This window comes from Engraulis encrasicolus, chromosome 9, assembly GCF_034702125.1.
Source record: "Engraulis encrasicolus isolate BLACKSEA-1 chromosome 9, IST_EnEncr_1.0, whole genome shotgun sequence".
Classification (NCBI taxonomy): domain Eukaryota; kingdom Metazoa; phylum Chordata; class Actinopteri; order Clupeiformes; family Engraulidae; genus Engraulis; species Engraulis encrasicolus.
The window spans coordinates 9959236-9985109 of record NC_085865.1 but is presented as its reverse complement, the minus strand read 5'-3'; the positions used below and the strand labels follow the sequence as shown (position 1 = coordinate 9985109).

General features: G+C 42.6%; 1 protein-coding gene across 1 annotated transcript; it reads right to left on the bottom strand.

Moving 5' to 3' along the window:
• Window positions 1–759: 759 nt before the first annotated feature.
• On the bottom strand, window positions 760–24152 carry pxdc1b (PX domain containing 1b). Its single transcript, XM_063206468.1, has 5 exons — window positions 23206–24152; window positions 7950–8041; window positions 6384–6501; window positions 5213–5324; window positions 760–2823 (listed from the first exon to the last, which is right to left on the bottom strand). Exons 1-5 carry the CDS (start codon window positions 23459–23461, stop codon window positions 2682–2684), a joined length of 720 nt encoding a protein of 239 aa, XP_063062538.1. The 5' UTR covers window positions 23462–24152; the 3' UTR covers window positions 760–2681.
• Between the last annotated feature and the right edge of the window lie 1722 nt (window positions 24153–25874).

The following is a 25874-nucleotide window of genomic DNA, read 5'->3' as shown; positions in this document are numbered from 1 at the left end:
AACTCTTTTCAACATGGCCTGCAATCAAGCCCACATGATCATCTTCCGTTGTCCACAAAACACTTGAAATTCTTTGGAAAGTTTTCCCTCTTTGGTGTAAAAAATGTGTGGACCAACGGCTAATCCCTCCATAGAGTTGCTTTATAAGGAAATGCGTGCCAATCCACATCAACCCTCTTCTGTCCTGTCTGAATGGAATGGGGAGTTAGCTTAATCATAGGCATTAGAAAAAGAAAGAAAAAAACAGCACAATCCAGCAAAACCACAGGGACAGTTTCAATTCTCCCACAAAAACACATTTCATTTTTGCCAACAGACACTCCATCCGGCATTAGACATTCATTGCCCAAAATAAATATCTATTTCATTGCTACAACAGTTAAAAATGCAAACAGGGCAGTTTAAGGCAGGCATGTATGTTAATTCATAATAGGTCACTTGTGTTGTTAGTCCATAACTGTTCATAAAAGACCAAACAAATCCAGCCCTTGGATATCTGAGATTGATTAAAGAATACAATAAAGAAGGATACCCAATAATCTCTCATCATAGCAGCTACTGTATGAGTTGAGATGTTCTTTTGTTTTTTGGGGTTTTTTTTGTGATCGATCACAAAATGTCCTCTTCCCTCCATACTTGAGAATGTTGACTTGATCAGTGCCTCTTCTCCCATTTAACCCTTAAAGTGATCCAGTCCCATTTTTGGAAATAAGCTCATTTTTCACCTTCTTTTGAGTTAAATGATTGGGTTTTACCTTTCTCCTGTACTTTCAACCGTTCTCTGGGTATGGCAGCCCAAATTTTACCTCCAAGCTAGCAGTTAACATTGAGTCCTATGAGACCAGCTAGCCGCCAGCTGGTCTCCAAGAACTCAATGTTAACTGGAGGTAAACTTTGTACTGCCGTACTCAGAGAACGGCAGGAAGTACAGGAGAAAGGTAAAACCCAGTCATTTAACTCAGGGAGAGGTATAAAATAAGCTTATGTCCAAAAATGGGACATGATCACTTTAAACACCACTCCACAGCAACAAGGATAACTCAACTGAGGTTCGAGATGTTCTTATGACCTTTCCTTTGCTCAATTGCATCATGCCAAAGGGAAGACGAGAAGCACCCAGGGTTTGCCTTGTCAATCCAACCTTCCAGGTGAAGATGGAAAAGTCAGATTCAACTAGGTCTGAAGAAGGGGGATCACCCAAAATGTTCCGCAAAGATTTAAAAAAAAAAGTGGGAGCAAAAAGATCCTTTATTATCTTGATCTAGTCATTTGGTTGTCCTTCTCCAAGGTCAGACGTTTTATGAATATGTGGGCTTTGAACTACTCCTAATCCATACCTTCCAGTCCAACTCAAAATCAGAAATTCCAGCTATCAGAGGGGGGTGCTTGCTTTACTTTGCTTTGCTTTGCTACAAACATCTGGCCCATTTCTTCCAGTCTAAGTTTATGCAGTGGTGACCATCCAACTCCAGGCTGGAGAGGACAGGTGGGTCAGTCCATTATATCTCTCCCAAAAGGCACCAATGGTCACTCCAGTGTGTCTCTCTCAAAAGGGACCAATTGTCACTTTAGAATGCCAGTCTCGAATACCTCTTTTCCACTAAGGCAGTTCCAGTGCTAGTTCTGGGTCTCAGGACCAGTTGACAGCTGGTCCAGAAACAAGAACCGATGACGTTTCATAAAAGGGGCGGGGTTACCAGGCGGTACTACTGTAGTTGCTCAATCCAATATGACGGTCTCAAAAGGAAACAATAGCCCGATTCGCACGGGATAAATATTACCTATGGAGACCCCTGGTAATTCGGAATTACCCCCGGACCTCCGTGATTTTTCGGGGCGCATTCGGACGGGATAAATAAACATCTGTTATTTACTCAATTCACAGACATTACAAGGGGGTGCAGACGCCGCGCCTATGTGAAATTACCCCAGGACGTCTGTAAGTAATTCGTGGCGGAATTATTACCTCACCAGTCGCGGAAATGGCACATTCGCGGAGGACTAAGAACTCAGACATTCTCCGTAATTATTCCGAATTACCGGGGGTCCATAGGTCCGAATCGGGCTAATGTGGTGTAGGACAGTTTGGTCACCCCAGAATGTCTGTCTCAAAGACCACCAGGTGATTTTAGTTGGTCAGTCCAGAATGTCTCTCTCAAAAGGCACCATTCAGTCACTCCAGAATGTCGGTCTCGAAGGGCAGCAGGTGGGTCAAAGACGTCTTTGTCATTCAGTGTTACAGACACCTTCCACCGACTGTAACTGCAAAAAAACATGATCTTTAAATTGTTTCAAGTGAATGGATGACAGCCGAGGCTTTTATGAATTCCCTGTAACAATAAATAAATAAAAAGAGTCATGTTTTTTACAGTTACAGTCAGCAGAAGGCATCCGTTACACTGAATGACAATGCCATTTTGCACGTCTTTGACCCAGGTGATTTTAGTTGGTCACACAGAATGTCTGTCTCGAAGGGCACCAGGTGATAGTAGTTGTTGGTCACTCCAGAATGTCTCTCTCAAAAGGCACCATTGGTCACTCCAGAATGTCTGTCTCAAAAGGCACCATTGGTCACTCCAGAATGTCTGTCTCAAAAGGCACCATTGGTCACCCCAGAATGTCGGTCTCGAGGGGCACCATTTGGTCACTCCAGAATGTCTGTCTCGAAAGGCACCATTTGGTCACTCCAGAATGTCGGTCTCGAAGGGCACCAGGTGATAGTAGGACAGGTTGGTGACGTACACCTCGGGGTCGTCATCGCTGAGCAGCTCCTCCGGCTCCTCTGCAGGAAGACTCTCCACCTCCCTCATGTCCTCATCACACCTGCACACACAGCAGAGGAGAGGACATAAATTACATTACATTACATTACATTACATTGCATTTGGCAGACGCTTTATAACCAAAGCGACTTTCAAAAGAGGACATAATCAAGCCAACATCACAAGCAAATACAAAGTGCACAGGAAATATACAGAACAACAAGTGCAGTTGCAAAGAGGGGTTATTTTTATTATTATTATTATTTTTTTAAATGAATAAAGAGTACACACACAGCACACACACACACACACACACACACACACACACACACACACACACACACACACACACACACACACACACACACACACACACACACACACACACACACACACTAAACTAAACTTAACTTAACTAAACATCATGTAAACAACATACACACTGTCACAGAGCTGCTATACACTGGGGATGTACACACTGTCACATACAGGAGAGACATACACACAGTCATACCAGAGATTCTTTAAGTATATAGAGATATGCCAACATGATAGGTTTCTATGGGCACCTAACGTGACCAGGTTCCGGTCTGCCTAAAGGGGCGTGTTATAATGCTCCTAGAATGAATAGAACAGTCCTTAGGTCTGCCTAAAGGGGGATTCCCCCCCCCTCCCCCTTGCGACAATAGAACCCGGAAAAAATGGGCCAATGGAACCTCTCTCTTATCTACTCTCTCTGGTCATACAGACGCAGGATATGGTTTAAAAAAAAGCTAAATAGACTGCATTTGTATAGTGCTTTTCCATTCACAGATAATGGGTATTAGGTTATAGTGTATATCTGTATTTGTGTATTTATGTAAGCCAGACACCTTAATTTCCCGCAGGACTAATAAAAATAGTCTACTCTACTGTACTCTACTCAAAAGATAGCAGATGAGCATTCTTCACTGTTACACAACCGCTGTCAGGTCAAAAAATTAGCTCACATGGTTGGCTGCCAGTGTCTGGCCCCTCCTCACAACACTGTGTTTACAAAAAAAAAACACATGTATAGTACATGGAGGGGGATTCCTGATAATGGCCACGTTTACACAGTGTTTTTAGTTCCGAATTAATAATTCAGAGTTAAATAGTTCCCTTGAGTGCACATTGCACTTTCATTTAATTTCAAATTGTGAGGCGTTTACATGATGTTTTCAAAATGGAATAGAGTTTCATTCAAAATTAAATTCAGTTCTCAATTAATTCAATTCTGAATTAAATATCTCATGTGAACAAGGCCAACGAGTCCATTCCTTACTATAACTATGTACTATGTAGGTAAACTCACAGCAGGGGATGTAGCACACACTGTCACCTCCTGATAAATTATTTGTGTCCACTGTTACCGAGATCTAACTCCTTAGGTATGTGTACGCTAAAACGCAATCGACACTGGACTATCATACAGCATTTTAGTGTTCCTACTAATTTCCATAGGTTCATTGAGTTCAAGACACCCGTGGTATTTGATGTGATCTAGGGGGATACACTACAATATTTATAGCCAATAGGTGGATCTAACGATGTCTCAAACTGAGAAATATTAACAAGGAAAATGGGGCAAAAAATGTCCAACCTTTGGACCTCACAATCTCGTGTTCTATAAAATCAACAGCAAGCAGACTAAAGATGACCTTTGGTGTTTGCTTGAAGGTGTTGGCCAGGCCAAGACAAAAACATGCGCTTTCATAAAAAACATTTGGAGCTAAAGTGGGGTAACGGTCATGGGTCCAGGCAGGGTACTTATGAATATGGCAGGCTCTGGGCTGACTTCCCTCACTTCCTACTCACACCCAGGACAGGAAATGCCTCTGAGGTTCTTCCTGCCCTGAAGGAAAACCATTCACATTCAAGGAACAGAACTGTACAGAAGCATGTACACAAGTATTGTACACACGCATTGTACACACGTATGGTGACGCAATCCTTTGACATTATCACTTACATTGTAAAAACTGAAAACTATAGAGCCAACTTAAGCATTAGTGGCTTACAATATATATTGATACTCAGTTGAACAGTTGGAACAGCAATGATTTCAATACAATAATACCATACACCTGTACGGAAAATATACAACTTAAAAAAAATGGTTAAAATACGTACCATGCAATTCTTATATGGCATACTATATTCCCAATTCTGATTCTAATTCTAATTCCCAATTCTAATATTCCATGCTTCATCCCTAATATTCCTCATGTACAAGTAAGGCATGCACACAAGTTCCATAAACTGCAACATATAAACATTTTACATGGAATGTGTGCTTACTTACGTTACGGTATATGGCCCATACTATTAACGTGGCCCATCTCCTCTATTAAGATTTTATAAAACTTTTCTGTTTCTGTAAGGTCTTATTTTCATGTGGGCATATAGCCTGAAATACGGAGAATACTCACGAATGCTCAGCTGAGTCTGTGGAGGACGGCCTCTCCTTCTCCTGTGCGACGCGTTCGTCAAACACAATGGTCTCTGTATTGGCCAGACAGAAGCCGTTGGATCTCATGATCTCTGTGGGAAAGGAAGTGGAGTTTGAAGTCAAGTCAATGGATGGCTGACACTGCAAGGTATGACCAGAGGTGTATTAAAGGAAAAGTAGACGGGCAGTGCTCTTACAGTGTACAGCAGGGGTGGGGGACCTATGTCTCGAGGGCCATTTGCGGCCCTTGAGGCCATTTTATCCGGCCCCCGATATAATTTCAATGTTATGCATCTGAGATGCATAACATTGAAGCATCTCATGCAGCATGCAGCATCTCACATCATGCAGCATCTCACATGAAATATGACATATTTTGTAAAGGAATCTTAGAAATTACATTTACATTACAATTATGTTATATTCAGGGGACATACACAAGTTTGTGCAAATAAATCACTGGGAGCATTAACAGTGTTGCAGAATTCTATCATTTATTTCAGTTACTTTATTTTGTGCAGCACCTGTACCACTGATGTGCGCGTGTTGGAACTGTATTTTATTCCATATGAGAGCAAACATGTTGCCTTGGCACAAATGTGCCCTTTCGCATTCAAGAATTCATGTTCAAGGCTAAGCAGAAGATAACTGGACTGTGCGAGGACTTTATCTGTACCAGAACAATGGAATGCCCAAACACAACAGAGTTGCATCTCCACATGGCAGGCCAAGGCCTATGTGTTCGTTGCCTGATTATCATAGACTTGCAATCGAGATTCGATCTGCAGCGCCGCCGAAGGTGTTGCGTCACTAGGAGGGCGCAGCCTGGCTAGTGTGTTCGTGTGTCTGTGTGTGTGTGTGTGTGTGTGAATGAATTAATCTCTATCCGGGTACGCCCCCTTTTCCCTTTAGCGGATAGAGATAATTGTTATCAGGGACAATCCTACAATAAATATGGCTTGGAGATATTACAGCGGTTAGGACGAGTGGGGAAAATGGTGACTGACGGTTCTCCCCATCCGCTCTCCAAGCCGGCTTGAAACTTAATTAAGGATTCTCTGTGTCTTTCATTTCAGGTGTTTCATATTTACAAATGTTAAGGGTTTGAACCTAACAGCGCGCATTCTCTACCTTCTTATTTTTTAACTCACCAGAGATCTTGACTTGGCTTTGACAGCAGGGCTGGATCCTGTGTACGTTGTCGTTCCTCAGTATTTGGTCGAGTGGGGAGCGCTCGAAAAACGTTAGCATCACCTCTGATCTGGAATACTGAACAACAAGGACAGCAGGGCAGGATTAACACATACAGTAGGCTAGATATGGCTGAAGCCTAGGGGCCCCCACCTGCCAGGGGCCCCCTGATTGACCAAAAGTGAAAAAGTTTCTGAATTTTGACAAGTTGAAAATGTATCTATTGTATTCAATACATTTGGTAGACATTTTATCCTTACTTCCTAGCTCGTAATTATGACACTGTCTATGTGAATTTGTCACAATATTTGCCTTATTATTTAATCAGTGTTTGAATGATTGTAAGTCTGTGAGGGGCCAAATAAACTTTGTCTTTGTTCTCTGGCCTCAGGTTTTGACTTGACTGTGCCCTTGCTATTGGGTCATTCAATATGACCTCACTTCCTGTAAACTCTCTGTAAATTCACATGCTGGCCTTTGTTTGGGCTCTTCTCGCTTGTACCTGTACCTGATACTGTAACACCTCCTCAGGGAAAGGGGGTGAGGAGGCCTGTGGATAGGCCTTTGGGCCTAATGGCCTCCTCTCCCCCTCTCTCAAGTTAATAAACCTTGCATTTCTGAATTTCAACTATTGCACTGAATCTGGTGTTAAATATTAATTAGTAGTAAAACCTAGATAATATCAGCCATTGCCTGTTATAGCCACAATTTATCGCACAAAATAGTTCATCATTATAAGTGATTTGCAAAAGAAGTGAGTGCTTCACATGCTTTTCAATTTGAAATACCACAAGTATTCATTTTGATTTATAATAACTATGTAAAAAAATCAAGGAAAGGTTAGAAAAAGATGGTGATTGACAGTTTATGAGTGATACAATAGAAATGGTAGGCCTTATATTACAGTGAGAAGAGAAACTATGAAGGCAAGAAACGTCTGGTGATTCACACTAGGTTAGTGAATATTAAACTGTAGGAAGGCCTGTAGATGAACAAAATAAAATATTTAAAAAGTATATTTTATCATTATTATTTTTCCTGTGAGGATTGCTTCTTTGGGCCAGTTCAAATGGTGAGGTGTAGAGATGTGGAGGGCCGGTCAAAGGGGCATGGCGGGCCGCATCCGGCCCCCGGGCCTTAGTTTGGGGACCCCTGCATTAGGCCATGATGACCTAAGTATGTTCAAATCTAGCCTGCAACATTCCCCAACCCTTTCCCATGTATGTCAAGTACTCACTGCTGACTGCTCAATTAAAAGACATATATATATAGATTATAAATACATATACTGTTGTATATATGGGATTTACTGGTAGCTGTTATTAATATTTGCAGGGCATTGCTGCCTGTCGCACCTCCTCCGGTGACCATGGGTCAGCGGGATAAATAAAGTCTACCAACACAAACATTCAACTTTATATATACAGTATATACTGTATAAAACTAAGATATATTATTATTATTATTATTATTATTACTGTTTAATCATCTGTCCCACATAGCAAGTAAAAGAGCCATGCTCTTACCTTCCAAGGCAAGTTGATTGCATTTTTCAATAACTTCTCCACTTCGTTCAGCTTATCTTCAATATCACTTGTTTTCTTGATTTTGACAAGCCCTGGATGACAAAAAAAGAGAAGAGCATTATAAACACAGAGGGACATGCTTCAACCTCATACTGGAGCACAAGCCAGCTATGGTGACATTTCCAATCTCACATACAACAGTGACTTCTCAGAGCCTCCATAAAAAAGTGAAAGTGAAAAGTGAAAGCCCATTGGGAAACTCCAACTCCCATTGTCATTGTGACACAGCACTCCACAGCACACAAGTGAACACTGCACACAATGAAATTGCATTTATGCCTCACCCGTGCAAGGGGGCAGCCCTCAGTGGCGCCCCATGGGGAGCAGTGCTGTGGGACGGTACCATGCTCAGGGTACCTCAGTCATGGAGGAGGATGGGGGAGAGCACTGGTTGATTACTCCCCCCACCAACCTGGCGGGTCGGGAGACAAACTGGCAACCTCTGGGATGCAAGTCTGACGCCCTAACCGCTCACCCATGACTGCCCATAAGGAGACAGCAAATGGAAATGAAACAATTTGAGCTACAGTAACTTTTCAACTCATAATAATTTGGCCTAACCTTTCAATTCAGAATACCTATACATTTAGCCATTTTCAATTGACAAAAAAAACTTTTTACAGGATTAGGTTACACAAAATCTTTTTTTTGTCTTTTTTTTTTTTTTAACAAACCAAAGCTGGCACTGGACATGTCACAGGACCCCATAACCTATAATCTGCAATGATGATGCCAATTTTCAGTGTAATTTTAGTATATTACAACAGACCTTGTTTATTCTCAGTGGACTGTGGTTTATGTGTTTTAAAAAACAGCTACGGCATTATTATCCAATCACTAATCTAGACCAAAGAGTCTGCTCTGAGTGGCCAGACTGATGCCTGTGGCCATGCTAATGATGACGAAAACAATGACGACGATACAAGTCTGGTGCTGGAGCATGGCTTTTGATGTGCGACATCTATGTTCATGTTCTCAGAAATATGGCCCACATACAGTACTAATGAATACAGGCTTACATAATGAATATAACTAATGTATATATGTATATAATAATAAGGTATGATTGATGACAATAAAAACGAATGGTTATCATCATATGTATTAAGTTTATTATGTCTAACTGTTTAACTTAAACACTTTGGAGTTTCTTTTGCCTTAAGACATGTAAAAGTTTTTATCTTTTACCTGACAGGGAGGACATTCAACATAAGGAAAAACGAGCATAAAAAAGAGTGTGAAAGGGAAACAGAACAAAGACATACAAGAGCAGTAAAGGAGAAAGCCACACAGGAGAACCTCAAATCAGCAATAACTGACCACTGTAGGAGGGAAAATCACATCATGGACTGGGACAAGGCAAAAGTCATACAGCAAGAGAACAACAGATACCACCGCTGGATTAAGGAGTCTATGGAGATCAGAAAGCGTAGCCCAAGTACCATGAACAGGGATGAGGGGGCATACATGCTCTCACACACCTGGACCACCATCCTAAGAGGACAACTCTAACAGCAGGAGGTGTGACCAACCTGTCATTTTTGACAGGGAGGTCACACCTCCACAACAACATCAGCTGTTTTTAAAGCACGTCACTCATCAACATCACAGTGACCCTCTGATGAAGACGGAAGTACACCGTCGAAACATGTCAGGTAAAAGATAAAAACTTTTACATGTCTTAAGGCAAAAGAAACTCCAAAGTGTTTAAGAATGGTTATCATTCTTATATCATTTTAATATAATATAATGATATTATATAATATATTATATATGAATATATATTTAATATCACATCACTATGCATACTATTTTACAATGTCACAGCTGACCTTATTTGGTCTCGGTCAGTTAAGTTACTAGACCGTAGTTTTTCATTTAACCATTATAGATTGTCCCATAGAGACTGAACGTCTCCTCTGCCTTCTGTCAGTTACCAAGTGTTACTGTAGTGTTCATCCTCCTGACTAACAGCCACAGCTGTCCAGACTATGGCGATGAGTTCACCGATGCCTGTGGTCACACACTCGTCGTGACGATGACGATGACAATGACGGCAATACAGGGCCCATCACATCCAGGCAATGCGTATACTGTAGCCCTCGCTCTCAGCCACACAAAGGAACCTCAGACACGCCACTGGGACATGGAGCCGAGGAGGTAATTGGTTGTGGTGTTGACTCAATACCTCTCCTGTACTACATGCTGCCTAGCCTCGCGCGCCGTCCTACGTACTTCCGCCAAGACACTTGGCTCCGCACTACATCTGGTACCTGTCCTCTGTGGAGCGATGTTGACCGGTAGGATTTTTGTCGGTGTTCTGACAAACGGTCCTACATTGTAATTTTATCCTACGGTAGGATATTCTGTCAGACATGTCTGTTAAACGGTCCTACAACACCATTGATAAACGTCAGACATGTTTGTTCAACAACTTATAAGTTAAATCCTGATTTTTCCGAAAATGCCCTTCCTACTTCCTGCAATCGCGTCAGATCAAACAAAGTCCAGACCATGAATACGAAATGGAAATGGTAGTATTATGGGATGGTCAGGACCAGGCTATATGCTGCCATGATGCTGACATCATATTGCTGCTGGAAGGATATGGAATCATTCAGCCATTTGTTTTCAAAAGTTCTTTTCTTAAAGGGACACTGTGCAGGAAATGGTCAAAAAAGGTACTGCAACTATGCTGCTCATTGAAACTCGGCTGCCTATTGCCAAATGTGATCTTTACATGAAAGTTTACTGAGTAATAAACAAATATTTTCTAGTATGGTCCAAGTAGAGTCATTTTTGCAGCTAAAAATGGCTATTTTTGGAAATTCAAAATGGCGGACCATGGAGAAGATCCCCTTTTCATGTATGAAAAGTGCAATTTTTCCAGTCATAATGAATACTTAGAATTTGATGGTGGTGGTAAATATTCATGAAAAAGGTAACATTAGTGAATGGGCAGCATGAATTCTGGAAATAAACAACTAAAAATCTCACACAGTGTCCCTTTAAAGATTTTGGGCTTTTTGGGCTTTGTTTATGTGACAGAGGACAGTGACAGAGGAACAGGAAAGGAGTGGGGATAGAGAGAAGGGGAAGGACTGGCAAATAACACAGACCGAAATCGAAACCCGGGTCGCCGGCGTAGTAACCTAGTGCCCTACCGCTAAGCCACGGCAGAGCCTGTAGCCCCTTAATGCACGCCGTACCTCCTGTGGCACACTGTAATAGACATTGAAAGTTAACTACTATAGTACTACACTACCATGACAGTGCACAGGGTATTTACTAATACATTACAACTTGGTCATTGCCATTCTGGTAACAGCTAATTTATAATGTTGTGTCTTAAGGGGTTAAAAGACTTTTTAATATGATTTTGGGGGCTTTTATGCTTTTACTAGTTTTACTAGGACAGTGAAGATAGTGGAGATAGGATGAGATACGGTAAGATAAGATAAAAACGTGTTGTACACATTGTACACATGAAACAGAAAAGTGTCTTTTGCCGTTTTGACTCCAGTCATTCTCACAGACACTAAACAAGATATAGGCTAACAAGACAAAACACCTACAGTACTATGTTGAGGCTGGATAGGTAGCAATAATAGCGACAGGAAAGTAGCGGGACGGGAGGGCGAGATGAGATGGTGGAGGAATTGGGAAACAGCTGAGGTCCATTCAGCCATTACTGACTGATCTGCCAATCCTCTTCACCACTGCACTCTAACCTTCGCTGGTTTTACTCCAGGGGGTACTAAGAAACGGAAGAAAATGAGGACTCCAGGCTCTTCTATTAGATGATTTACCTCTTAACTGAAGAAGCTGGTTCCTGGTACTCACCAGGTTAAGTAAGGTTAAGCTGTAAATCATCTAATAGGAGAGCCATAAGAAAATGAGGACTCCAGGCTCTTCTATTAGATGCTTTACCTCTTAACCTAACCTGGTTTGCTCCTGAACCAGCTTCTTAGCATACCCCTTGTGTCTAGCTGCTTTCATGCTGCCTCAAACAGACACCAACATTCCAGAGCTGGCAGGAAGCAGCACTGGAGCCAACTTTAGAACGCTGGTGTTTGTTGGGGCGGCTGACTAACTGTCCGTCAGTATTTGTGTTGGAGTATGCATGTATGAGTGTGTCTGAGTGTGTGTGTATGTGTGAGTGTGCGCTTATGTTGCCCGACAGTATTTGTGTGTGAGTATGCATGTATGACGCTTGATGTCCTGTATTGGGTTGCATACTTTATGTCTTCATGTTGACTGTGAATGAAATGAAAATGAATTTCCATTTGGAGATAATAAAGGCTATCTATCTATCTATCTATCTATCTATCTATCTATCTATCTATCTATCTATCTATCTATCTATCTATCTATCTATCTATCTATCTATCTATCTATCTATCTATCTATCTATCTATCTTCCTAGCGTTTCTCAACAAGAGCTCTATAGCCCCCCAGGGGCGTTAGGGAGGCCTAGGGGTGTTGAGAAGGATACAGCTGAGAGGAGGGCTGCTCAGTTTCCATTGGGGGATGCATTAGCCTATTTTATTTTTTACCGTACAGTAATACTAAGGAGGGAGTTGGTAGGCTTATGATGAGGTCAAGGTGGGCGTTTGTTCAAAAAAGGCTGAGAACTAAACAAACACAGAATATAAACAAACAAAGAATCTAAACAAACACAGACCAATAGTATAGCATTGGACTTGATGCCATTACGCAAAAGATAAACGGAAGATATCCTCTGATAGCAACAGACGACAAATACTCTACTATCATTCTAATTAGTTAAAAAATGATCTCTAACTACATACCAGGGTAATCAGGCATGTATTTTAGTAACAACATCATTCCATCTTAACAAAAACACAGCTGCTCGCTCAGCGGAGATCAGATGTGAATCATATCGGTTCAAGTCATGTTGGTGTGTACAGTACACATCAGTGGACAGGATGTCTGCTCATGGTCAGACAATAACACAAGAACAAGAAGCGGTAGTTAAGACACAAACACAAGCCTCAGCCATTACATAACAGCACAGAGAGACCACTGGCACCTTTGTATACTGTAATGGTTGGAATGGGGTCTATGACAAAGCTAGTTCAGGAGCAAACCAGGTTAAGTTAAGAGGTAAATCATCTAGCCTAATAGAAGAGCCTGAGGTCCTCATTTTCTTGAAAATCATCAAATAGAAGAGCCTGGGGTCCTCATTTTCTTGAAAATGAGGACCCCAGGCTATTGTACTAGATGATTTAAGACACAAACACCAGCCTCGGTCATTACATAACGACCACTGGCACCTTTGTATACTGTAGTGCTTGGCCTGGATTTATGGGTTTAGGATTTGTGATTTATTCATTAGGGCAACTTTTTGTCTGAGTGAAACCAGTGACAGCTGCATCATTATAGGAACTTCCTGTAGGAAGAGAGGAAACCATTCATCTCTCTCTCTCTCTCTCTCTCTCTCTCTCTCTCAAACACACACACACACACACACACACACACGTACACACACGTACACACGTACACGTACACACACACACACACACACACACACACACACACACACACACACACACACACACACACACACACACACACACACACACACACACACACACACACACACACACACACACCACCTACTCTCATTAATCCAATTGTATTTATAGTCAGACACAAGGGCTGCACAGTACTGTATGAACACTTGACACCCACTCTGAGTATCCATCTCAAAGCCCCCCTAGGGCTTTCCAACGACCCGCTGAGGGTCTGGACTCACTAATTCGACGCCCTTTCGGTACTTACCGCTTACGTCATATGACCCTAACCCTAAACCTAACCCTAACCTTAACCCTAAACCTAACCCTAACCCTAACCCTAACCCTAACCTTAACCCTAAACCTAACCCTAACCTTAAATCGCTTGTTTGAAATGTTTGATTACCATGTGACGTACCACGTAAGTACCGAGAGGGCGTCAAACTAGTGGGTCCCCTGAGCCCTGAGGGTCAGCACCAGTGTTGTTGTTTGCAGAACAGCCTTGATATTGACCTAGGTGGACACAGTGCATGTCGACACGGGTCGAAAATCGGTGACCGTCAAAGGGCTACCGTCCTATCACCACAGGATGGACTGTGTTTGGGAATTGTCTTCAAAAACGTTGGCCGTTATCAAAGGACAAGCCTAGACAACAACCCAAGAGTGATACAGGATCCCCATGAGATGCAATAAGGAGCAGTGAGCAGTGGACAAACCAATATGAGAAAGTAAAAGGCCTGAAAAAGGGAAACTCTTTCCATCTGTGATCTTAATCAAATGTCATCTGATTGAATATTATTGACAGATTTGGTCCAGGTAGACAGATGCTGAGGCACTCAAGGTTGCATTTTTTGTTTGTTTTTTATTTGGCTACAAAAAAAAAAAGTAAAAAAAATTGCAACCTTGAGTGCCTCAGCATCTGTCTACCTGGACCAAGTTTGAGAGCCCCTACACTGATGAGCACCAAGGAAAAAAGGTGAAGACCCAGAAGCACTCCAATTACCTGCTTGTGTTTGATTATTGACAGATTATTTACTGATTTTCTTGTTAACTTTTAAGACTGTACCGTCACACAGGTGTGACGGGAATGTTCAGGCAGTGAAAGTTCTATAGAATTCTGGGCGTCATTCAATAAAATATGAAGAGCTCTTTTCCAAAACGCTATATACACCATTTTTGACTTTTTGCATTTTAATATTGGAATTGACTGTTAAGAGGTCCTATCATCTATGTGTGAATTCTTGCCATTCAAATGTTTTGAGAACATACTTTAAAACCTCTATAAAAATGCATTTTGCAATGCATTTCAATGGAATGCCCAATACAAAAATGTCAATTTGCCAACATTCTATAAAATGGATATATCTCATTTTGGAAAAGAGCTCTTCATATGGAATTGTAGGATCTTGCATTGTATGCTCAAAAACCCACACTCTTACATGTAAATAGAACAAATACCTACGTATGTGGCGAATGAGTATTTTCTTTTGCACTGCATAAGGCACAGAGGCAAAGCTACTGTATAATACTGCCGTGCAAAACAAGAACGCAGTAACTCAAAATGGTCGGAAAAAAATGTATATCGGAACATTTGTCTTGTATAAAAAAATGGTGGTCCAACACCGTCCCGTTTTAGAGAAAAATCATTTTGAAAGTGCAAAAATGACCAAAAAAAATTGGTGTTGGATTAAAGGTTACGTCGTGCAAAACAAAAACGCAGTAAGTCGGTGAGTTACTGCTGCACTTTCCAATGGGAATGGTTTGGGAGTAGACAGTAATACTAGCCAAGAACGCAGTAACTCCTGCAGTAACTCCATTTTGTGGCAGTAATACCAGCCAAGAACGCAGTAACTCTGTTTTTTTGTGGCAAAAAGACACATAAATGTTGTTTTTGCGTTATTTTGTGTGCATTTAATTTCTATCCTAAAAAAGCATTACCAGGAAGTGTCACCACCACTTTACCGACAACACAGTTGTCGCGCCATATAGGAAACTTTGAAGCCTTTTTTCTCAGTTTGCAGTTTTCAGAGTTACTGCGTTCTTGTTTTGTAGGGCAGAATACCCAAGCAGTTATACCCATCCTGTTTAGATGCATCATCACACATGTCTGATGTTCAGGTTGATGGCACACAAGACCAAAAATGAACAGTCATCCCTGCAAAGGCACGGGGCGAGAAATAGGCCCCGGGCACTTTTGGATTAAAGGGGCCACCCCCTCAAAATGAATGGCGCAGAACTGACTACGTACTGGTGGGCCCCGCAGCCTCGTGAGCCCCTATTTTCAGAATTATTATGTATATATTATTTTACATTTCTGAAAATCAGGGCCCACGAGGGTGCAGGGCCAACCGGGACAAGCCCGCTATGCCCGATGGCCAGTCCAGCCCTGGTCATCCCTGCAAAGTCACGGAGGGTTGAGCAATTGTCAGGTGGATTGAGCAATTGCAGATTGCAAGATAAAGGCCATGCGGTTTGCAATATACAGACAAACTAACATGACAAACAGTCAACGAGGTCTTAATGCATCTCACATAATTTGAAGATAACAGGGACATAATAATAGGCAACAGGTGGCTGCCCGCTGCCACAACAGGTAGTTGGTTTGGTGATTGAGGTCAGCTTGTTGTTGTGTGGCTTGGCATTGTAATGCAAACATTACTTGCAGAGTTACTATCATGTCAACAACCAGCAGCCAAATGCAGTTGCAGCCAACTGCAAAACAACATTTGGGACCAGTAACAGAGTGCTGATTAACAATAATTATGCCGAATAACATAACCAAGAAATGTAGGCCTACAAGTCAGACATGAACATAAATAAAGTTAACCCTAATCAAATGGGATGGAGAGCTCCACAAGTTCCGCAAGGCACAGCATGCCATTGCCAAGCCCCTCACATACTGTATGGGCTTACATGGCGACCCGGGTTCGAGTCTGGGCTGGGTCTTTTGCCAACCCTGTCCCATTTCTCTCTCTCTCCCAGTCTGTTCCTGTCATACCACGACTGTCTTATAAGCACTAGACACAAAAGCCCTGTAAATAGGCCTATATAAATAAGTTCCACAAGGCACGAAGTAGATAGGTAATGGGTTATAATGGCAGATCTCATCTCAGTCATTTGACTTCACAACCCAAGCATATCCATAATCTGTTCCCTCGTCATTTCATGTGTGACCTTCATGTATGTGGTGGTGTGTGGATATAAACACGCTCCTTTAAAGGACTTAAAACCATCAACATGATCAGGACAGGCGCTACAAAAGAGGGAACTTGAAATGCTTTGTCATGGACCCTGTTGCTGCAGTCATCGGGCACTAACGGTAGCCAGGGCTGGACTGGCCATCTGGCATACAGGGCATTTCCCGGTGGGCCCTGTAGCCTTGTGGGCCCCTATTTTCAGAAACGTTTAAAAGAAATGTTTTAATTTTTTTTTACATATCTGAAAATAGGGGCTCATGAGGGTGCGGGGCCCACCGGTGAGTCAGTTTTACGCCACTAATTAAGAGGGGGCCCTTTAAGCCAAAAGTGCCCGGGCCCTTTCTCTCCCCCAGTCCAGTCTTCACGATGAGGGAGCACATGAGCTGTGACAGGGGAGTTTCATCTTAAGAGTCAAAGACGTGCAAAATGGGATTGTCATTCAGTGTAACGGACACCTTCTGCTGACTGTAACGGTAAAAAAACACAATTTTTAAATTGTTTCAAATGACTGGATGACAGACAAGGATTTCATGAATTCGCTGGACAAAAAATAAAATAAAACGAGTCATGTTTTTTACAGTCAGCAGAAGGTATCCGTTACACTGAATGACTATTTCATTTTGCACGTCTTTGACCCTTAAACATGCGGCAGTGCCAAAAACACAGAAAAACTTCATGGAGCGACCATTATACTCAGGCCTGCAGATGGGTGACAAAGGGATATGCTGTCCCGGGCCCAGGGAGCTAGGGGGCCCAGCGCAGCACTATGGCTCTCTGTAATGTCATGGCAATGTTGTTATGATGTAGTTAAGCATTTTCAGCAAGTGAATAGGGTCGCCGGCGACCCCTGCTGCAGTAAGAGGCTACACAAAACTCTCTTATAATCAGGTCCATTCCGTATGCCGACTTTTTTCTTTGTTGTAGCCTACTGTACTTAACGATAGGCTACTACTGCCACTCACTGACAAGTTTTAGCAGCCCTTACCAGAGCTTCCCTATATGGACACCAAAACGCTAACCATCACACTTCATCCCAAGCAAAGCAGGGACAGCTCGCCCACAGCTCTGAGTTAGTATGTCATCGACAAATGTGAGCTCACTACATCATAAGTCTTTGTCACTACTTCATAAGTATGTGTGTATATGGTAGAGACAAAATGTCCCTTTGGGATTAAAATAGTGTGCACTCACTTGCACTTGTTGCAATATCAACAAGGGCTAATTGTTGGAGTGCATGTCTCACCCACTTGTCATCAGGAATTTCATTCATAGAAGTGACGTGAGTGAGAAACGCATGACTCAAAGGTTTGGCCAGTGCCATTATAAGTTCTAGAACCCTGATGAAGAACACTGTCCTAGAATTCCCATCAGGGCACATTAGACACTCAGGAAAAGGAAACTGGAAGGCGTTCTGTACGGTGTAACAATTTATGCCCTACAAAGGCAAAGTGTAGTAACTACATATTTTATTTGTCAAAATTGAGTTCAGACTGAAAATGGTCTCCATGACACTATCTTTATCTTTTGACAAAGCCTTATGGTCCTATTGTGTCTCATTTTAGAGATAATGTTGTGTCAAACTTCAATATCTAACTAATGTGAATACTTTGAAGGCCTTTTTTCTCAGTTTCAATGTTGGCATAGTTATTGGACTTTGCCTTTGTAGGGCAGATTTCTCTAAGCTGTTGTACAGTCACATCTTGAGAATTTCACATTCCACTTCTGTGAATGACAGGGCTGTCGTGCTAAGATAATAAGTCCTCCGTTGTCTGTGTGGAGATTCTCCTTCGTCCCGGGAGGACATCTGAGTCAAAACAGTCACTCAGTCCTCAATTCGCACTCTGATGACAAACAAAGTAGCCAGTGAGTCCAAATGAGTCTTTCATACGTCTTGCGAACTTCACGTCTGTCTGAGGTAGGCCTACTGGGCTGCAGAGGATCAGTGTGACGTGAGAGAGGATAAATATAGGACTTGTCCTCACTCTCACTCTGGTGTTCTATCCAGATGGGCTGCTTGCTCAAGATGAGCAACCTACAGGAGTGGAGCAGAGGGGGGGGCATAGGGGCCAGGAACCCCCGGCCTCACCACTTTGGGGGGCCCCCTGTCAGTGACTTTCGATTGCCAAACATCTTGTAGGGGCCCCATTCTATGATACTTTGTGGGCCCAACGCCTCTGACACATCTCTCGCCCCCCCCTGTCCCAATACCAGTGTTCCGCCCCTGGCAACCTAACAACAGTCTGTTAACTTAACAAGTAAATCAGAGAATCTGTATATGCTTGTATTGTAGAAAAAGTAAAGCAGAAACTCTAATAGGGTTGGCCTCTGTCAAAAGTAAAGCAGAGAAGCAGAGAGTGCACTTGTACTGAATAGAGAAGAATAAAACATAGAAAAGAACCAATGTCATGAAGGCAATGTGTTGCATGGATCTTTTTTCTTGGTCTAACTGGTGGCTTTTCAAATCATGCCATAGTAGGCTGATAGCAAGTTTATGCTTTACGTTTCACAGCAATGTTGCTGAGGAAATCGAACGATGGATGCAAAAGGGTTGCCAGATTAAGCCTGTTCCATGCTCCAACCGTATCTCACTCATTTCGTAAAGTCTTCACGAAAATAATATATTAATTTTCGTGGTGCATTCACGTTATTGCCCGCCTTTCGTAAAGTCTCCACGAAAATAATAGATTAATTTTCACACTGCCTATTCACTTGAATTGCCCGACTGTTGCCTAGCGACCCACTAGTTTGATGCCCTTTCGGTAGCCTACTGTCACATGGTAATCAAACATTTCAAACAAGCAATTTAGGGTTAGGTTTAGGGTCAAGGTTAGGGTTAAGGTTAGGGTTAAGGTTAGGGTTAGGGTTAAGTAGGGTTAAGGTTAGGTTTAGGTTTATGTTTAGGTTTAGGGGACATAAGGCGTAAATACCGAAAGGGCGTCGAATTAGTGAGTCCCGAGTGTATCAGCAGTGTTCTGTCAGCACCCCCTCCCAGCCCCTGCAGACGTTTGGATAACCATAGCAGCAGTGAGGCAATTCAAGTGAATAGGCAGCGTGAAAATTAATCTATTATTTTCGTGAAGACTTTACGAAAGGCGGGCAATAACGTGAATGCACCACGAAAATTAATATATTATTTTCGTGAAGACTTTACGAAAGGCGTGAGATAGGGCTCCCATGCTTCATTTTCCACAGCACAGCAGATAGATGAACAGGCGCATGGTTATCGGATACCAGTCAACACAGCTCGGCATCACTGGTACAGTAAATCTCCTTCCAAAACAACAACTGAGCTACTCAGTAACACATCTGTCTTCAATACAGGAGTTGTTGTGAGGTTGTGGGTTCAATACTGGGTCTCGGCAAGCCTGGGAACTCCCATACTGCCTTTAGTTCTACACAATCGTTTCGATCTGAAAGACAGTCTGGCGAGGATGACTCATAACGGCCAAGATCATGGTCCCTGTGTCATAATGGCCAAGCATTCCGACCTTTACAGTTTCTCTGTCCAATCAGAGATCAGGGCAGTGTGTCATAATAGGCAAGTATTCTGCCCCCTACGGAATTTACAATAGGCAACTCCCCAGACCTAATCTCACTTGTGATTAGGTCTGGTGTTAACCAGGCAAGGTCTCGGCTGTGCAAGACCTCAGAACATTCGATCACTGATGAGTGTGCCAATCATAGGAAAGTGGACAAGTAACTTAATAAAGACCATATAGCAAACAGACTAAAACATGCTTCCACTTCCACTTCACACGCACGCATGTGTGTGCACACACACACACAAACACACACATGTATGCACACACAAACACACGTGCACACACACACACAAACACACACACGTATGCACACACAAACACATGTGCACACACACACACACCCATGCATACGCACACACACACGCGTGCACAAACACACACCCACACCCACGCATGCACACCCACACCCACACATGCACACACACACGTGCACACACATACACACACACGTGCACACACATACACACACGCGCGCACACACACACACACACACACACGCGCGCGGACATACGTACACACGCACACTCACACACACACACACATGCGTGCACACATACACCCACGCATGTGCACACACAGCCACGCGCGTGCGTGCGTGCGTGCGTGCACATAGGCTACACACACACACAAACACACACACATACCCACGCACACACACACGCACACACACACATTCCTTTGAATGGATGATGGAAGTGGGTTTTCAAAGAATGACACTTCACCAAATAAAGGAAGGCAGTCTTGTAGACATGACATGTGACAGTGAGCCATTTCCCTTCCTGTCTTAAAATAGCAGTAGCCCTTAAAGTGTCCCGTGAAGTAGACAATGTGTAGTCACAGAGAATTGGAGCCTTAAAGCCACACTAAGCTGTTTTTGGTCCTGGAAGTGGGAATGTCTCTCATTTGAGCTTAACAGAGACGGTCTGCTCCTCATGAACAATCCTTTTAGAGCTGTCTTTCGAGGCTGTTCTCAACGGGGGCTTTACAGACCCCCAGGGGTCATTAAGTAGCCCTTGGCTTGGGGGGCATTGAGAAGGAGACTGAGTGGGGGCTGTGCTTAGTCACCATTGGGGGGGCATTAGTCCATTTCTTTCTTCAATACTAAGGGGGCCGTTGTCAGGCTTATGAGGGGGTCAAGTGGACGTTGACAGGCTTATGATGAGGCCCAGGGGGCATTTGTTCAAAAAAGATTGAGAACCAGTGCTTTAGAAACTTTTGAATAGCCTGACTTAAAATAATAGGCCTACGTATTACAAGAGCCAGAAATGTCTTACATTATATCACTGTTACTAGCCAATGTTTTAGTTGTATCCAAAGTGACGACTTTAAGTTATTTAGGTACAGAGAATTGATTACGGTGCGGATAGGTGCTTGGCTCACGTGCACTTTCACCAAGTGTGGAACATGTGCACTTTACACAAGTGATATCAGCCATAGTGTGGACCGTTCCGGGGGCCCAGATAGACAGACAGTACACATGATCCCACAGAGGTTGGGGGGTGGGGGGTGTGCACTTTCAGGGGGTCAATAAACTTCTAGCCACACCCCTGTGATGTCACAGCTTAACTCTTTTAGTGAATGACACATTCAGACAAATATTGGGGTTGTGAAATCTGAAACCCAAGTAGGCCTACCACCCATTAGTATAGCCTCACACACAGTCACAGCATCTACATTTCACATCACATGAATGAACGAACGTGTGAGTCAGTGTACACTAGCATCAGTCTGGCTAATCATCCCACTTCCTGAAAGCCATGCGGTGACATGGAACAGTCTGGCTGCCTTCAGTAACAGTGTCATGAGAAAGTACAGTAGGCTACAGATCAAAATTGACCCTGTTTTTCACAGCCTAATTATAACCCCAAGATCTTATAGGGTAACACTTTATTGTAATGGTTCACTATTACAGTGGATCTACCACATTAGGTACAATGTAATAACCAGTGTAACAATATTGTACTTACATCTAGGGTTAGTGTTGGTACATGGTGTTACACTGGTATTACATGGTATTAAGTATTGTTGCACTGGTTATTACATTGTACCTAATGCGGTAGATCAACTGTAATAGTGAACCATTAAAATAAAGGGTCAACCCAATGGATGTTTAGGTGTAGGGTCTATGCCTACACCAGAAATATTGCAAGTATCAGATTTAATTTTATGAGAGGGCCACGCTAGGGTCATTTGTTTTACAAGTGGGCCATGCTACATTCCTTGCCATTAAAAGATGGCATCAACGTGTGCTTGTGTTTCTGTAAGAAGAGTACAACGCATGAAGAGGAACACGAACACTGTCTGTCTTGTAACAGAGAATAAGGACATCCTGTGGTTGAAAGCAAAACTTTTATTAGCCTACTTAAGTGACTGATCCACATTCACTTATGTGTCAACTGAATAACCTACTCAATAAAACATACAAGACTTACAGTATGTATCTCTCACACCTGGTGTAAATACTGTTACTGCTGATGAGGACACGGCAGGGTGGAAAGGTTTACCCTGGTATATTGTTTGGAGTCATGGTGAGTGCTGTTGTTTACGCAAAAGGATATGGACAGCCGAGGTCAATGGGATATATTAGATGACAGCTACTGTAAGAAAGTACTAGCCTGCCCTGAGTGTACCATATGCTTAATTATCCTTGCAAGAACAGAGTAGAGATTTCATTGCCTATGCCGTGTGCAGGATGCGTCAAATTGGGCCTACCAGTTGATGAAATGTGAATTTAAATGCAAAAATGTAGGCCATCATTGAACTCGAAAAAGAACACCCTCCTGCTGTCAGAACAGATTAACCACGAATTCTCAATTTGGCATAAGTCATTTACATTTTGTCACACGTTCAATGCCCATTAAGCGTTCCCAGATTGCCTAGCCAAATATGTTTTACGCACAAACACCTTTTAAACACCTACCGTCTATTAGTGGTGACTTCGACAGCTTTCGTCTGTCCTCTGGAAAACATTTCAGAAGCCTTTTCAGCAGTCTCGCAAAATCTGAGTAACTTCGGTGCAAGTACAAGACGTTTCTGTCCGACCACTCAGTCCTAATTTCAAAGAATTCCTCCTCCTCGCCTTTCTGGCTTATGATAAGTCTGCGGATTCCGTTAACCCAGCAGTCTTTGACAAACATGTTGACCAAAGAGGTGCCCTCGAATATCGCCGAAGCCATTCCTGGGGCTGTCAATCTCACATTGCGCGACTGGCTGACATGCTCTTGTCAAAGTCAACGACAAATCCAACCACTGTCAGCAAGCAATGAAGGCAAGGCGCGGTCCAGTCTTCGCTGTCTATTTATGTCGATTCCAGTTGAGAGTACAAAACAGAAGTTCCACCTATGGCAAAGATTTCATCATGCGTTTAAAAGGACAAACTCCACTTTAAAATCCCCATAGTCGGGAGATACCAAACGACGTCGCTATCCGAAGAAGCAACCTTTGCCCACAACGAATATCGCTGTAAGTTCCGTTAACATCACGTTATCAATCAGATATTGCAATTTAGCCTTACTTCCAATAGCATGTGCTATGCGAACTTTGTTCTCCAGTATAAAGAAGATACTGCAAGAGTAAGGAAATGGCAGAGATTAACTTGGATAAACGATATTTGATCCGTCAGAAAGAATCACTCCATGGCATTCTTGCATCCACAGCGTGTCCTGCTGCGCGCAGTGTTGGTCAGACTGACTGAATGAGCAACCAGACAACTTTACGGCTTCCTCTGCAGGAGTCAACAGTTCCCCCTCCCTCCTTCGCTTCCCTTCTGCTTTGACTGTTGACTCTCACTGGCGCTATGCACGGAATGCTACTCCCTGCGTTACTGCGCGCATTGTCGACTCCAGTGCGAAACCTCAACTCTGTGCGAGAAGTAGTGCGCAAAGGTAGGCCTATGTGATTGGGCAGCTCCACATTTAACGGTCCATTTTCAACACAATCTTAATTAATAAAAAAAAATACTTGTCTGAACTGAACGATCATCGCCACTGGCTCATCTGGCCGTGCCATAACTGTCAGCACTGCACTGATGTGGAAGAGTTGCTGCAGCCTAGACCTGCTGAGTGCTCACTCAACGGTTAAAAGAGAGAGAGAGAGAAGAGAGAGAGAGAGAGAGAGAGAGAGAGAGAGAGAGAGAGGGGGGGGAATGTTGTGCACTGCATTGCATTTTCCTATCAGTAGGCCTATAGTAGGCAGGGCTCTAAATTAACACCAGTCAACTGCTGGTGATGATATTTCAGTTTGGCAGTGACCAGCCACTTTGACCCATTGAGTGAGTGAATGTTTGGCTAGTAAGATTAACATCGACCCGTTTTGGATGTTGATGAAAAAAGTTAATTTGGTAATTAGGTCTATTACCACGGCTTGGTAACACTTTACCTGAAAGCCCATAGTGCATTATGAACATTTATAATGGATTATAATGTGAATGAATTTGTCACATTGCATTATGGCTATACTCATAATGCTACATAATGTAGGCTGTTATATAAACAGTATAACTATACATCTATCTTATAATGCCTTAAAATATAAATAGGCCTAAATGAATAAATGTATTTATAACGCATTTTAAGCTAGATGTAGCCTTTAGTTATAACTGTTGACCTTAATACATTATGAAGCATTATGAGTGTAGCTATAATGCATTGTGACTAATTATGATGCGCATTATAATTGATTATAAATAAATTATGAATGATAAATTATGAATAATGCACTATAGAATGTGCTTTATGTAAAATGCTACCCAAGGCTTTGGCCAAACCCCCACTGTCAGAATCACAGGATCAATAGTCCAATCCAATAGGAAGACAGTCGGCGCCGTTTCATCCAAATCCATAAAGGAAGAGTTTGTAGGCTACTTGTCAAAAGTTATCTAAATTTACCCACAATCAAATGCTAATTTGCACAAATATTTACTTTACTTTACTTTACACACGGGCAAAGTTCTTAAACCCGATGATCTCAGCACTGGAGGAGCCCACAGCAGTGAACTACTGAACCTCCGTCACAGGGGTGAGTTTCTCAAAAGAGAAGTTATTAGCCTGTTAGCAACTTCGGTAGTTGCCAATGGGAAAATGCATTGAAAACAACAAAGTAGCTAATGTAGTAAGCAACTTTGGTTTTGAGAAATTCACCCCAAGAAAGAAATGTGCTGGATGTGAGTGTGGCACACACAGAGAAACAGCACAGGGTATTTTTAATACACACCCACTTCTTGATTACTTTTGAAAACATTACATAGGCCAGTGCTTCCCAACCTTTTTTGTCCTGCGTACCCCCTTAGCAACTTTTTCATATGATGAGTACCCCCTCGCCCTCATTCAGGCTCTGTTCCTCTATCCCAATGTGACTACACTCAATATATTTGTTATTATTACATTTTTCCGCGTACCCCTTGAGGTGTGCTCACGTACCCCTAGTGGTACACGTACCCCTGGTTGGGAAACACTGACATAGGCTACCAAAGACAAGATGGCTTAGTAAAACAATAAGGCCAGCTGTGGAGGGGGCTGATTGTTTTTTAATAGGCCTATAGTCACATTCCCATTATGGCAGTAGAGTGATTCCCCGCATCACTCTCCGTCG

Excerpts from the sequence above, each read along its gene's own strand:
- pxdc1b (XM_063206468.1), bottom strand. The coding sequence starts at position 23,461 with ATGGCTTCGGCGATATTCGAGGGCACCTCTTTGGTCAACATGTTTGTC. Across the intron at positions 8,042-23,205 it reads GAAGTCACCACTAATAGACG|GGCTTGTCAAAATCAAGAAA; the intron begins GTAGGTGTTTAA and ends TTTGTCATCCAG. Across the intron at positions 6,502-7,949 it reads CAATCAACTTGCCTTGGAAG|TATTCCAGATCAGAGGTGAT; the intron begins GTAAGAGCATGG and ends CTTGTTGTTCAG.